The 14456-nt window shown below is 37.2% G+C and overlaps 1 protein-coding gene across 1 annotated transcript in view; it reads left to right on the top strand.

The window, feature by feature from the left end:
- CDH12 (cadherin 12) overlaps positions 1-14456 on the top strand; it is a 689066-nt gene that overhangs the window by 613757 nt on the left and 60853 nt on the right. Inside the window, exon 6 of the mRNA XM_075212929.1 lies at positions 5394-5513. Coding sequence (XP_075069030.1) covers positions 5394-5513 — 120 coding nt within the window. The remainder of the gene's footprint in view (positions 1-5393; positions 5514-14456) is intronic.

Here is a 14456-nt window from a genome sequence, read left to right as displayed (position 1 = left end):
CTTATGTGGAGACATAGAAAAGCATCATCATTGTCTGGAGCTCTGAGTCATTGAGGAATACAGCTGCGTGATTTTGTCTGCTTCTAAAGATATTAATGATGCAGACAAGCTTGTGTTACTAGGACAATGGTGAAAGACCTTAAACTAAGATGTTATTCTTAGGTGAAAAATTCCCCTTTATAACTCAAGCTGAAGCAAGCTTAGGGAACACTTCTATCAGAGTACATTACTGTTAGTTTTTCATGGATGATTTTTTATGTCAAGGCATACAAGGGCAATGTCAAAATCTTACTTTATAGATGCAGAAAAAGCACACACACATAGTGTACTAAGCCAAATATAGCATTACCACTGACATTACTAATGCAATGGATTCTGTACAAGGCCTTCCTTTTACTGAAACCTGAAAACTAATGAGGACATGTACTGACTCATGCGACTTCTTTCATTATTATACAGTAAATAACAACAAGCATAAGAAAATGTTGTTTACCGAAAGTAAAATATGGCACTATATGTTTTGCTTTGGAAAGCTGACCATGAGATGTATGTATGGCTGCTCAGAACACAAGGTTTACATTTATCAAATTTTCTAAGATGACTTTGGAAATATTTCCTTAAGCTTGGATCCGTAATTCTGTATAAAGCGTGCATTTGATAGCAAGGTCATTTTAATACATAAAATATGTCATGCCATGTGAAATATTACATATGTCAACTTAGGGCCTGATTTTGAGTTAAGAGCAAAGCAAAGAAATTGAGCAACTTTGCACCTGGACAAACCATGTTACAATGCAAGGGGTACAAATTGACTTATTTTGTTGCATGCAAGAAAAATACTGGCTGTTTTTTCATGGAGCACACAAATACTTGATAGCTTTATTTTTACACTGAAATTAAAGTTGATCTATGACATGCCCTAATCCAATTATAAATCTGTCCCTACATATTAAATTTACCTCCCCCCTCTAATGCAACATGGTTTTGCCAAGGTTTTGCCTAGGTGCAAATTTGCTCCTTTTCTTTGCTTTGCTCCTAACTCAAAATCAGGCCCTTCGTGTTTTAAATTGTATTAATTAGATTGTAATATGGTAACCTTATGATTTGACTCTTTAAAGAAAAATAACTGACCTTTCTGAAGTTTTGAAATTAGTGTTGGTCTTATGTGATTTTTTTAAGCTTTTTAAATCTACACCCAGCTGAAAAGATAAAGCAGTTAATCAAAAATGATAACACTAATTAATATTTACCAATATTCAGACTGGTCTACAGATACACTAGATACAATTAAATGAAACTTTCTAGCATTATATTGATAAAATATGGCGATGGAACGACGCAAAGTATTTCAGCTGTAAACAAAGTGATTATGTGAGTTTGTTTTTTAAGAAATTTATTTTGTAAATTATTCCTATGGAAATAAGATAAACTTAATGGAGCTGACAGTCCATCCATTGACTATGAAATGATGAGGTACTTGTGGGACAGGAACATGTGTATACTGGGCTAGTACCTGGTGGCACTGGTTGCCAGAAATAAGTAAATTTATTTATTGTATGTAATAAACAAGACACATATTATCCATTAGTAAGCATCATTTTTTAGTGATCAGTAAAAATATATTATTCTACTGACAATGTAAAATGTACACATAATGGGCCTGAGTCATTAAGTAGAGCAAGGCAAAAAAAAGGAGTAAATGTGATCCTGGACAAACCATGTTACAATGCAAGGGGTGCAAACTAGTTTATTGTTTTGCACATAGGGAAAATATTGTACCACACAAATACTTGATAGCTTAATTTTTACACTGACATTTAAAATTGATCTAGGACACCCTATCCCAACTATAATTCTGTCCCCACATTTTAAATTTACCTCCCCCTCCAAAGCAACATGGTTTTGCCCAGGTATAAAGTTATTCTTTTTTTATGCTTTGCTCTCCTTAATGACTCAGGCCCATTATGTGTACATTTTGCATTGTCAGTAGGATAATATATTTTTACTGATCACTATGTTGTTTTTAAATCTTTGTTCATAGACTGCTCTAAAACATGGGACAATTTATAATATTTATAAATATCATATTAAAACATTTAGGTGTCATTTTACTAAATGTAATATCAGTATATTAAGAACTGCCATTGCAGTGCATTGCAGAGCAGTTGTAACTCTCTGCAATGTTTCATCCCACTTTTTAAGTGGAGCCCAGAGATGATTCTTTCGTCAATAGGACACTAGAACTCTCATTTACCACTGTTTTATGGGAGGGGTGCCATTACTTTTAATGAGAGACCTGATTTTTTTCTAAAAATACTCTAAAATAATCCATGGCTCTTGCAATGCTATTACAAAATGGCCAGTGATCAGATAATATATGTAATAGCAGGACCACTCATGGCTGCCTACTGTGTGTGTTCAATCCAAAGCGAGAACATAAAAACAGATGGTATTTTCACATTTACTTTCCTGCACACGACACCTTTAATAATGGTTTTCCTTAACAGAATAATCTGGAAAATAGCAGGAAAAAAAAAATCACAATTGTGTTGAATTGGTAATGTAAATACAGTAAATGTGTAAAACTATTTAACAGCTGTAGATGTCAATAATTCACATGATTACATTTTAATCCTCATACAAGGAGAAACTCATTAAACTATAATATGTTGGGAAACACTATCTTTTAAAGAAGCAATAACCTACTGTATTAAAAAAAAATAGAATGAAATATGCTAATATATTTAAATCTGAATCTTTATAAAGCAAGGCATTGGTAAGCATACTTGTGTATAATTATCGATCACTGTAGGTCAAAGCTAGACGTCATTTGCCTTTTGTTATGTTAATGTACCAACTCATATGGGGAAGCACAAGGAATTGGAGGTCCAGATGGCAGAATCTGTGGGATTGTGGGCCTTGAAAACTAAATGCAAGTTCAGCAGACACATGTGCCTGATTATACATCCACATGCAAAAACAAGATTTTGTTTTGTGGGTGAGATTGAAAGTGCTTGGAGGTGGTAGAAACCAGGCCTCTGCTTACACTTTCTTTGTAAAAATTGATGTCTACACACATTTAAGCTAATGTCAGGAAAGCACTTAAATGTAATCTTGGATTTGTGGAATGGTCACATAGACCCAATGCACATGCTTGTTTGTCTAATTTTGCATTTGAATAATTTATTGTTTACATAAATAAATATTTATTAGCATAAAAATTTTATAATAGACTCAATTAATGCTAAACTCTTTTCATGTATTGTATACTGAATGAGTACAGTGGGGTTGGAACCTTGGATGGTTATGGCAGTAGGTTGAGTGCATTGGATGACACAGAAATATGGACTGGAGGCAAAAGATTAAAATCCAGTGACACATGCAAGAAAGGCAGTCCCAATATTCCTTTACTATAATGATTTATATACATCTAAAATGCAATTTTTTAGGAGAAAAATAAATATTGTAGTAATGAAAGGGTTGGTTCTAAAGAATTGTCATTTTTTCTCTTTCCACATTAGAAGCTATATCATCATCATCTATTTATATAGTGCTACTGATTCCGCAGCGCTGCACAGAGAACTCACTCACATCTGTCCCTGCCCCATTGGAGCTTACAGTCTAAATTCCCTAATATAGACACACACTCACAGATAGACTCATACAGACAGACAGAGAGGGAGACAGACAGGTAGAGACTAGGGTCAATTTTGATAGCAGCCAATTAACCTTGCAGTATGTTTTTTTTTTTTTGGAGTGTGGGAGGAAACCGGAGCACCTGGAGGAAACCCACGCAAACATGGGGAGAACATACAAACTCCACACAGATATGGCTATGGTCGGGAATTGAACTCATGACCCTAGTGCTATGAGGCAGAAGTGCTACCACTACGCCACCGTGCTGCCCCGCAAGCCCACGAAAGGTCGCAAACAGTGTTTCTCCAGGGGCAGTTCTACAAACTGCAATGTAGACATGCGTATTATAATGTGTGAGATGGGCAACTAGAAAAATGAGACCAATAGAAAGTACTCTTGGCAGCTGCATATATTGTTGACTGTGAATTACCTTTACTGCCTAACTTGCAATATTATGTTTAATCAACACATGAAAAAAATATTATTATTTATAATAAGTCCAGCTTCTTCCTTCTATATGTACAGCCAGGGCCGGTGCTAGGGTCCATGGCGCCCTAGGCATTTTTACAAAATCGGTGCCCCCCCCCCCCGCAAAAATCGGCGCCCTCCTCCCTCCTCCCCCCTCACCCCATCTTTCCTTACCTTGTCTCACCACCGCCGCCTCTCTGCTCCGTCTCCTCCCCTCCACTCATGTCAGTGAGTGGAGGGGAGAAGACAGAGCAGAGAGGCGGCGGTGGTGAGCAATAGCCTCTTCCCCCCTCCCCGTGCATCTGAATGCTGTGCGGCGGCCGTGACAGGTATGGTCAGCGGTCGCCGCACAGTTTTAAAGTCATTTACCATTCTGTGGCGCCCTCCAGGCGCCCTACAGAGCCCGGCTCCCTAGGCAAGTGCCTAACCTTGCCTAATGGGAGCGCCGGGCCTGTGTACAGCTCAAATTATACTAAGGAACAGTGTATCTGCCATCTTTAATTGGTAGAATAAAGCCTATTTTTATTTAAATTTGCTGTAGAATTTGCCCTCTTGGATGAGTAAATGTTTTTTATAGAGCAGTTTAAAGTATTTTTTTTTTTTTTTTTTTTAATATTGTTGTTTTAAAACATATACACTGCCATCCAATTTTGTTACAGGACACAATTTGCTGACATGACTATTGAAAATACACTTATATGCATTAAACAGTGACCTAGTTAGTGTTTTGTTTTCCTTTTGGAGAACTTTATGCTAGTTTGCATCGCTATATGGTTTTATCAAAATCATGATCATTCATAGTAAAGTCCTTTCAAACTGTTCTTTTAGTTATACTGTGGGGCTAATTTCTGCAGCTAAATCTTAATGTTTCTCTGGTGTATCAAATTGGCACAATACCCTAAATATAATTATTATAATTAAAACATAACATAAACCATATAAATGTCAATAACTAAATAGTAAGAAATATCCAGAGATTACTGATAAGCAAAGTAGAATTACATGAACTGGCAATTTCACCTATACAAATATAAATTTACCCATATACTTTCCATTTAATATCAATTATAGCTATCAATTAGAGTCTAATTCTCATTTTTCTAGAGTTTAAAACATAAAAGCAAACATCTAATTTGTTATTTACACAATTTTTTTATTCACACTTACTTGTGCGCCAGATTTGATATATGTAAATGTGACAATTTAGGGAGTAGAAAAATATGTAACCATTGTTAAAAATGTTTAAAAATTAGTACATTCTGATAATAACAGTTATTTTGCCATTCCAGGTGCCTATGTGCTTCAGGTCAAAGCAACTGATGCAGATGATCCTACCTATGGAAACAGTGCAAGAGTGGTTTATAGCATTCTTCAGGGACAACCTTATTTTTCTATTGATCCTAAAACAGGTAATATAATATTATTAGATTTGTTTCTGTGCTTCTTGCATGCTTAGCTAAATATTTCTTGAATATTTTTTCTTTACTGTTTTCTTTCTTCATAAAATTAATCATCATCGTTTTCTAGTTGATGCCTTAAACAGTGCTTTAATTATTATGAATGACTATGTAAATGGTAACTGATAGGCAGCATATAAGTCTGAAAGACACTCACTTGGTCTGCAGGCAAGCATGTAATTATAACATAAGCATTATATGAAATTTCACATATAAACCTTAGAGTCACCATTTTAAAGAATATAAATCTTATTAAAAGAATGATATTTATAAATTGCTAAGTTTTATATTCTAAATTCTGATTTCTGTAAACCCTCTTTTTCCCAGTAAATAAGCTTCATTATTATGAATATATAGTATTTATGAATAGTAAATGAGCATTTGCTGCCTTCAAGGCAGTACCGAAATATATTTAGCAAAGTACAGCTTGGTTTAATTTTTTATTCAATATTTTCGTACCACATTTTTTTCAATATACAGCAACAATGAAACAAACTAAGACTTTCATAAATAGTCATTAAGTCAACTCTTAGTCCTGTTTTGTTTTTTGTCATGACAGTTTCTGCTGCTATCAGACAGACATTTAGAGGGGTAAAATGCTGTAATTCAGTGACACTGTATGCCCAGTGTCACTAAAGGATCTCCACAACTCCATATTATTCTGCCTGAAAAAACATGGCATTTTAAAATGCCAATGTGACAACAGCCTAAATGGTCAAACATTATTAAGAGCAGTAGTTGACAGACCTTTCATAACTCCTAGCACTGTAACACCTCTGTGTTCTACTCAGTATATGATTTTTTGACAGTTCAATTAATGTTAACCTGTTCACATACCTGAGTGTTAATGTAGGTTATTGTGTATTGTATCTTAGTGCAAAAGGGCATAAATTGACTTCTCATTTAAAGGTGGACAGTGCTCTACCCTTAGTGCTGCCCGCACAATAAATGGGCTGTCATTGACACCCCTTAGTTCTTGTGCACCACCACAATGAATAATTTTCCCTCACGATATTCTATATAGAATGTTGTACAAGTGATGTCCTGACCCCAGTTCACTTGACTTGACTTTATTACCAGGTGCTTGATGTTATTAACCACTGTTCAAAGGATGGAAAGAGCCTTGGTGTAATAGTGTTAGAGTATGTTTTAACATGCTCTGATATGAGCTTCATTATTAGTGAGATATGTGATTTTTATTGCTTGTAAATAGACTATTTTATTAAACTGTGAGAAAAAATATTACACTTTATTGCAACTCTTTCGCTGAGTCTCACACAAGATGTAGAAATTATATATAAGGGGGAGGCATGGTGTTAAAGGGGCTACATTTAAAAAGTATTATATCTATTAAGCTGAAATTGTCATGCAAGTGGAGGACCGTCAATGGGTGCTGCATGCCAAAAGAATAAAAAAAATTCAAATTAGGGATAATCTAGTTGAAAATCTCACCTTTTCTTTCTACTTCCTGTTTTGCAAAATGTCACTGCTTTTCTGTTTTTTTTTGGGAGAGTGTACAGGGTGTTTTAAGACTATGGGTTTGTTTTGTTAGAAAGCTATTTTGACTAAGGAGTGGCTTTCAGGATTCACAATTTTAAGAAAGTTACAGTTTTTTCCGATGTGGTAAATTATGCCCCATTTTAAAGAAAGGGAATTTCATAGAATTTTCATAGCATTGTGCATGTCAAATAGAGGTGTGTCTGCTGGGTGTAGTCAGAGTGGCTTCACTTGAGAGTACAAATATGGCTGACTTCTCTAGCTAAAAGTTTTCCTTCTGTTAGATAGAGAAATTAGCCATATTTGCTAGCTACAGGGGAGATGGCTGGGGTTTTGGGGCTGTGGGGGGGCTCACAACATTTTTAGCCCTGACACTGTACTCATTTTGGAGAGGCAGTGGTTACAGAGACCATGTTACACTTCCCACCCTCAGTGATGTAATTTACTTTATTCACTACACTGAACTGGGGGCGGGAGATTTAAAAGTGCTCTGAGGTTGACAGCTCCAGGTTGTCGGTGTATGGCTCTGTGGCTCCCTCATTAAGCCTGCGGATGTGCATTCATCAATGTCTCACTGACCCCACTGACAGCATTAGAGTTCAGCTGGACCCAGGGTGAATTGTGACCCTGCAGTGCATCAGGCCAAACAGCTGAATGAATTAGCCACATAACAAGTGTCAGCCTGTTACATTTGCACCAGATTAACAATGCAGGCATTCAGAGTGTTATTTGCTGGACCTGGTTTTGAATGAGGCAGCAGGACTACCATGTCTGGATTTCCGATTAAGGGACCAGGTTATAAGAGTCCAAGAAAGCCATGAGCATTAACTGAAACTTAGTGTCCGCAACGGTCTGGTCTTAGGTGACCAGGATGCTGCCAGAGCTACAAGGTGCAGGGAAAATCACTCACAGCTAATATATTTACCTGCAGCCAGGGATCGATGTCCATGGGACCATGGAACAACTTCTGCTGCCTAGAGGATACCCTGTACTTGCTGTGGGATGTCTGGCTAAATGTGACTTGGGTGCAATTTGATGATAATGTCAGGATTGGCTAGGTAGAGCTCTGCTTGGTGTTGGGGGAATTTTGTTGATGGATGAGGACAAATAGATGCCTGCTGTGATCATCTGTCAAAAGACTTTGAGTGTAGGGCATCAACACTGATTTTTTTGCAGCGTGCCTGCAACTGGTTGCTCAGTGGTTGTCTCCCCTGTTATGAGAGGTAGTGCATCAATAATTCACTGTGGCCATCACTTGCCTATGAGTTTGAGCACAATTACCGTACATACCAGGGGCACTGCGAGGCCATCTGATAGTGCATACACTTTTTTATTTTATTATCTTTGTTGTTGTTTTTTTGTTTAATCACCTGACATAAGGGGTGGGGCTAATCAGGGAGGGAGCAAGGCTAATTGAACCAGCCTTGTCAGTGAACTATTTGAGAGGCAGGCAGCTCTGCTGTATACATACAGCGGGTGACAAGTGAGAGAAACGTTGGTGTGAATTGGGTGACAAGTGAAAAAAAAGGTGGTAAGAATGGGATGTCATGTGAGAGAGACTGGTACACAGGAGGTGATGTGAGAATAAAGCTGGAGCACTTGATGGTGGCATGTGAGTATGTGATCACAAAGCTGGTGTGCAGTGGGGTATGTGTGAGAAAGACATGCAATAGAAATGGAGGATACTAGGTTTAGAGGAAATCTGAAAAATAAGACTTTGCCAAAACGGTAGTGGATAGGTGGGATAGGCATCTAACAGAGGTGGTATAGGTTAATCTAAGAAAGCAATTTAAACATGCTTGTTAATTAGGGATTCAAAAAAATAGTGGAAACTAGAAGAGCCAAGTGATTTATATCTGCCGTCAAATTTTTGTGTTCATGTTTCTATATTTGATAAATTTAATATTTTAACTTTGCAAAAAGCTATGAAATTTCATAGTTTAACATGTCCGATTAAGGTCCCTCACACTTACACACCATCTAAAATGTATAAAAACTATTGAAACTCAAAAAACTATAAAATTACGACAATTAAGACAGAAGCTTTAATTGACGTGTTCCTTGTGCAATACAGACATGGTATGACATCATATCCTGTGGTTTGCTGCATATTCAGCACTATCATGGAGTGAGATTGCTGTCACTCACAAAAAGGTGCAGCTGCTAATTCACAGATTTGTGTATTAACTGGAATACACAAATGCAGTCTATGCAACTGAAGGTCTGAGCAATTATGTAGCACAAAAGACTGTCCCCACATCCATCCCACTCAGTCCTTATTTATGGATGGTATTTGATTTATATTATATTTATTTATTTTAATTGTGTTTATGCAAAACTGGAGCTACATACTCAACCCTGACTTGTGACTGTACCAGGATTTGGTAGAATAGAATTACATTTTGAGGATTTATTATTTACTAATGCATAACTGAAGGTTGAGCATCACTACTCTCCTTTGTTTAATTAGAATTTAATAAAAACGGATTTGTTCATTTTGCAATAAAACCTTACCCTGCGGTGGAGCTTTAACTTTTACCAACATTGGACTAATTTTGATTCCTTAATTTTCACTTAGCATATTTAACATCTGTGTCTATCTGTATATGCTGATTTGTGTATTCATTGCACTAGTTTAAAATACTTTGTACTACTGTTGCCAATCTTTTTGCTTGTCATTTCTCCTATATCAATAAATTGTCCAATATGCTTTGTCTTATTATTAATATAGTATAATTTTTGTATTATTTTTAATGTGTAAACATACTGTAAATTATTGCTGCATTGTTCTAGCACTCTCTCTGCATTTGGTGTAGACTTTTGTGCAGATTACTAATAAAAGGCTTCCCCAGTCGTCCTGTCATGTTGGCTTTATATATCCTTGTTTTGATGTTCAAAGTTAGCTTAGGCTTTGTAAGAGAATGTAATGGCAAACAATGCTCACTGATAACCAAACTAACCAGATTCTTCTTTATTGTTATTTTGTAGTCTACTAAAAAATCTTTATGAAGTTGCTCTGTTGTCTCTTTCTGGGCCACTAAGCTCCGAAAAAAGTAAACTAAGAAAATGTAATCGTATAAGCATGTGAGCAAAAAGAGGATGTACATGTGCATGAGACAAACCTCTGAAGTTGTGCTACTTTGTTGTGCATGAATTAATTAATTTATGGTTGACATAAATTATTGCTTGGATAAATGACACCAATGTCTAGATGGTTGTGGAGACTATCTTTTGTGCTAGATAGATGCTCAGACCTTCAGTTGCATAGACTGCTTGTGTGTACTCTAGTGAATAGACAAATCTGTGAATTAGCAGCTCCACCATTTTGTAAATGACAGCAATCTCACTCCATGATAGTGCTGAATCTGCAGCTAACCACAGGATGTGATGGGATACTATGTCTGTATTGTGCAAGAAACATGTCCATGAAGGCTTCTGCCTTAAACATCATAATTTCATTGCATTTTGGAGTTTGAGTGGAAGAGTTTCAATAGTTTTCGTACATTTTAGATGGTGTGTAAGTATAAGGAACCTTATTCAGACATGTTAAACCGTAAGGTTCTTTGTCTATGGAATATAAGCAAAATTATGTTTTTTCTCTATAATGTAAAAAAAATGGACATGCATCCCAAAATGCTAATAGAAATAAAATGGCCTACCAACCATCCACTTAACGTCTCATCTCTTCTGTTTCTCCCCTGGCCCCCTTTTTTTCTTTCCCCTTTGCTTCACTGGCTCCCTTCTGTGCCTGATTTTGTTCACCCTCCCTTAGGATGTAAGCTCGTATGAGCAGGGTCCTCTTCCCTCCTGTCTCCATACCTGTTCTTCCGCTCCGTCTCTACTGTATTTGCCTGCCTGGAGTTTCTGAAGTATTGGTATTTTATGTTTAATATTCTGTACTGTTTTACCCTGTATGGTCTACTGTTTGTACTGTGTACTGTTTCCTCCTACACTCCAAAAACATACTAGTATGTTAATTGGCTGCTATCAAATTGACCCTAGTCTATGTGTGTGTATGTTAGCGAATTTAGTCTGTAAGCTCCAATGGGGTAGGGACTGATATGAGTGAGTTCTCTGTACAGCGTTGTGGTATTAGTGGCGCTACATAAATAGCTGCTAGTGATGAGGATGATGATAATAATAAGGTACAATAAATTTAATGTGTTCACGGTTACATCTAATGGATTGTAGCTGGTACCACTATGGGACCTGTCTTCAACAGGCTAACACTGTTCCAGTGTTCAGATACTTTTTCAGCCCCTCTGCAAGATGGGAGTCTGAGCGTTGAAGAAAATAGACTTCTGTCTTGTCAGTTCTCAAAAAAAATTAAGCTTAAAAATAATAGTCACATGCCTGTGGCTTGTAGTGAAGGATTGAAGTTCATATTATCCAGTTGATGACCTGATGCCAAAGGCTTTTTTCTTTGTTCTTCTTTTGCTTTGGGAGGATGAGGTATGAGGTAAAATACAGTTGCAACAATACTCTTTTCATACTTTATGTACTTTGAGGAACTGACAACTAGCAAAACTGTGGGGGCCGCATGCAGGAGACCTCTGTAGTTAAGGAAAACTATCCACAATCAGTCATTCTCCAAATATAGGTAATAAGGCAAAGGAGAGGTGCAAGAGCAATTAGCAGCATGGCCATGATAATAATAGCTCCTAAAGTCTAGGGGCTAAATTTACTAAAGGGCGTTTTGGTGAAAACACCGGTTTTCAATGATTTTTCCAACCCGCCAGATTTAGTAAAGCCCAAACTACCATTAAACCGGCCAGAATATACATTTTCAAAACCACCACTTTACAAAACACCATTCCGATCTTAACAATGATGAACATACAATCCACCACATTTACTAAGCTGGGGTTTGCAAAACCACCACAAAACCACCATCCTAATGGCCAAAATAAAAGAGGTGGTTGTGTGTAATTTATGGGCTTTTTTTTGCTTTTTTTTAAGGGGACACTATTATAGCATTATATTATGAGGGAAATTGCACAATTTAGCATTACATAGTGCTAAAATAATAAAATAATTTAATATAATGAAACAAAAAAATGTCCCCCATAAGTTAATATTACATTAATTTTGCCCCTTAATCAATAAATAATGATTGCTCAAATATTTTAAATGTCAATGGTGCTTTCTCTTATGTTTTGAATGGCAAAATAGCTCAAACAGCATGTTTAAGCTATTAAGCCATTCAGAAGCAGGTATTAAACTGTTCTGTCCTGTCTTTTGGATGGCGATTTTAACTAATCCGCCAGAGGTTTTAACAAACCGCTAGCAATTTAGCTTTTTCAATTCGCCACATATCGCCATCCATTTTAAGTTGCAGTCTCAAATCGCCCTATGGTAAATGTGGAGGTTTGTACTACTAAACCTCCGGCAATATGTGGAGGCTTAAAACCACCACCAAACTCGATTCTTAGTAAATCTAGTCCCAGGTGTAGATAACAAGAGTTTAAAATAACAGAAGTCAAGTCCTGATTATTTTTGGGTGCATTTGACTAGGGTCTGAACTCCTAATATTTATCAATCCTGATCTCTTATTTGTTCATGTGTCCATGTTTCTGAAATGGCCAGGGACAAAAAAACATGTAGCTAATCGGATCATCAGAATATAATGGCCGACTGCCCAGAGTCAGGGAATAGCACACTGGTAGTTATCAGCACTGACTAGATTCAGGAACTAGGTGCCAGTAACAAGTGCTAGCAATCACCAGAAACTAACACAATGTCTGTATTCACAAACTGCATAGTAGCAGGGACTAACACAGTGCCTGTATCCACAAACTGCCCAGAGCCAGGAACTAGTACACTGCCTGTAATCAGGGGTGGCTTGGGAACTTGAAGTGGCCCTGGAAAAAAAATGGTTTATCTCCTACCTCTCAAACCGCTCCTTCTCCATCTTGACCTCTACCTCCTCCTTCCCACTCCTCCCTTCCCATGGGGGTCCCTCTGGAACTCATCCTTAACCCCAGGCTGTTTTCTCTGTACACCTCCTCCCTCTGGGAACTTATCAGCTCCTATTTGGCCATTTTAAGAAATCTGACAATAGGCTTACACCTTGTTACCAACTATCTCTATGTTCCTTAGCACAGGTCACAAGCCTCCAAAAACTTACTAATAGGTTAATTGGCTGCTATTAAATTGCCCTTAGTCCCTCTCGGTCTGTGTGTGTATATTAGAGGATTTAGATTGTAAGTTCCAATGGGGCAGGGACTGATGTGAAGGAGTTCTTTGTACAGCACTGCGGAATTAGTGCGCTATATAAATAGATGATGATGATGATTGCTGGGTCTCATTGATTGCCAGCAAGGCAATGGTCCTGCTTCACTATCATTTAGATTTTGGCGAGCGCATAGAATATACAAGACCTGGGGCAACTTATTCAATGGAAGAACAAGGGTCCTCACAGTTATTTTCCCAATTCCTGTCTTCAGTCAGTTGGCTGAACCATTACTTCCTACACCAGCTTGATATGTAGCATCGCACTTACATCTTCCATACCTTGAACACTGACCTGCTGCTTCTTATACCCCCAGAAAAGTCTCAGGCTGTAGTGTGTGTTTGACTTTACTCTGTGTCTAGGGATCTCAAGGCATAGGAATACAATTCTTATTTCCTAATTAAGGTGATTAAATCAGGCACACAAAGCCACTATGTCTGACTTGTGAAAACACTCCTGACTCTTATCTAGTTTGCCTAGAAATGTAGTTAACAGCACAATCTCACTGTCTCTAACTGTTATCCTATAATGTGGGGTTAAAGAGCAATGTCATAGTCGGGCAGAATAATTACAATCTATATAAATTGTTAGAGCATAATGTATCATTGGCCATTCACTCCATTGTGCTTTAAGCATAACACTTACTGGTTAGAATTAGAATGGAGACGGGGGGGGGGGGATAAACTGTTAATATAGCCAATGGTGATGATGTGCCACTCTCCACGACTGGAACACTCTCCCTTGTACTATTCAACTCACCTCCTACCATTAAATATTCCATCATTAAAGCCTACCTATCCTCCGTCTAACCTCTTTTCCATCCCTCATTTACCTCCCCTCTTCCAGTCACCCTCTCATTTTCAATGTCCCTCCATTAAGACTGTAAGCTCTATCAAGCAGGGCACTCCATCCTCCTGTGACATTCCCCCATTTCTTATTAGGACTTATTTATTGTATCATGTTATATTATGTCACAACATATTATGTCATGTTAAATTCATATTTTGTCATGTTATATTATATCATGTTGATCTATTTCATGTTGCACTATATCATGTGTTACTATTTGTTTTATTTTTCTCGTTTCAGTATAGTCGCTGCAAAAACCTTGTGGCGTTCTAGAAAATAAATAATAATAAAAATAATAATAAAAACTTCTACTATGA

Source organism: Mixophyes fleayi, chromosome 5 (assembly GCF_038048845.1).
Source record: "Mixophyes fleayi isolate aMixFle1 chromosome 5, aMixFle1.hap1, whole genome shotgun sequence".
Classification (NCBI taxonomy): Eukaryota; Metazoa; Chordata; class Amphibia; order Anura; family Limnodynastidae; genus Mixophyes; species Mixophyes fleayi.
The sequence above is the reverse complement of the archived record's forward strand: the minus strand, read 5'-3'. Positions and strand labels throughout refer to the sequence as shown.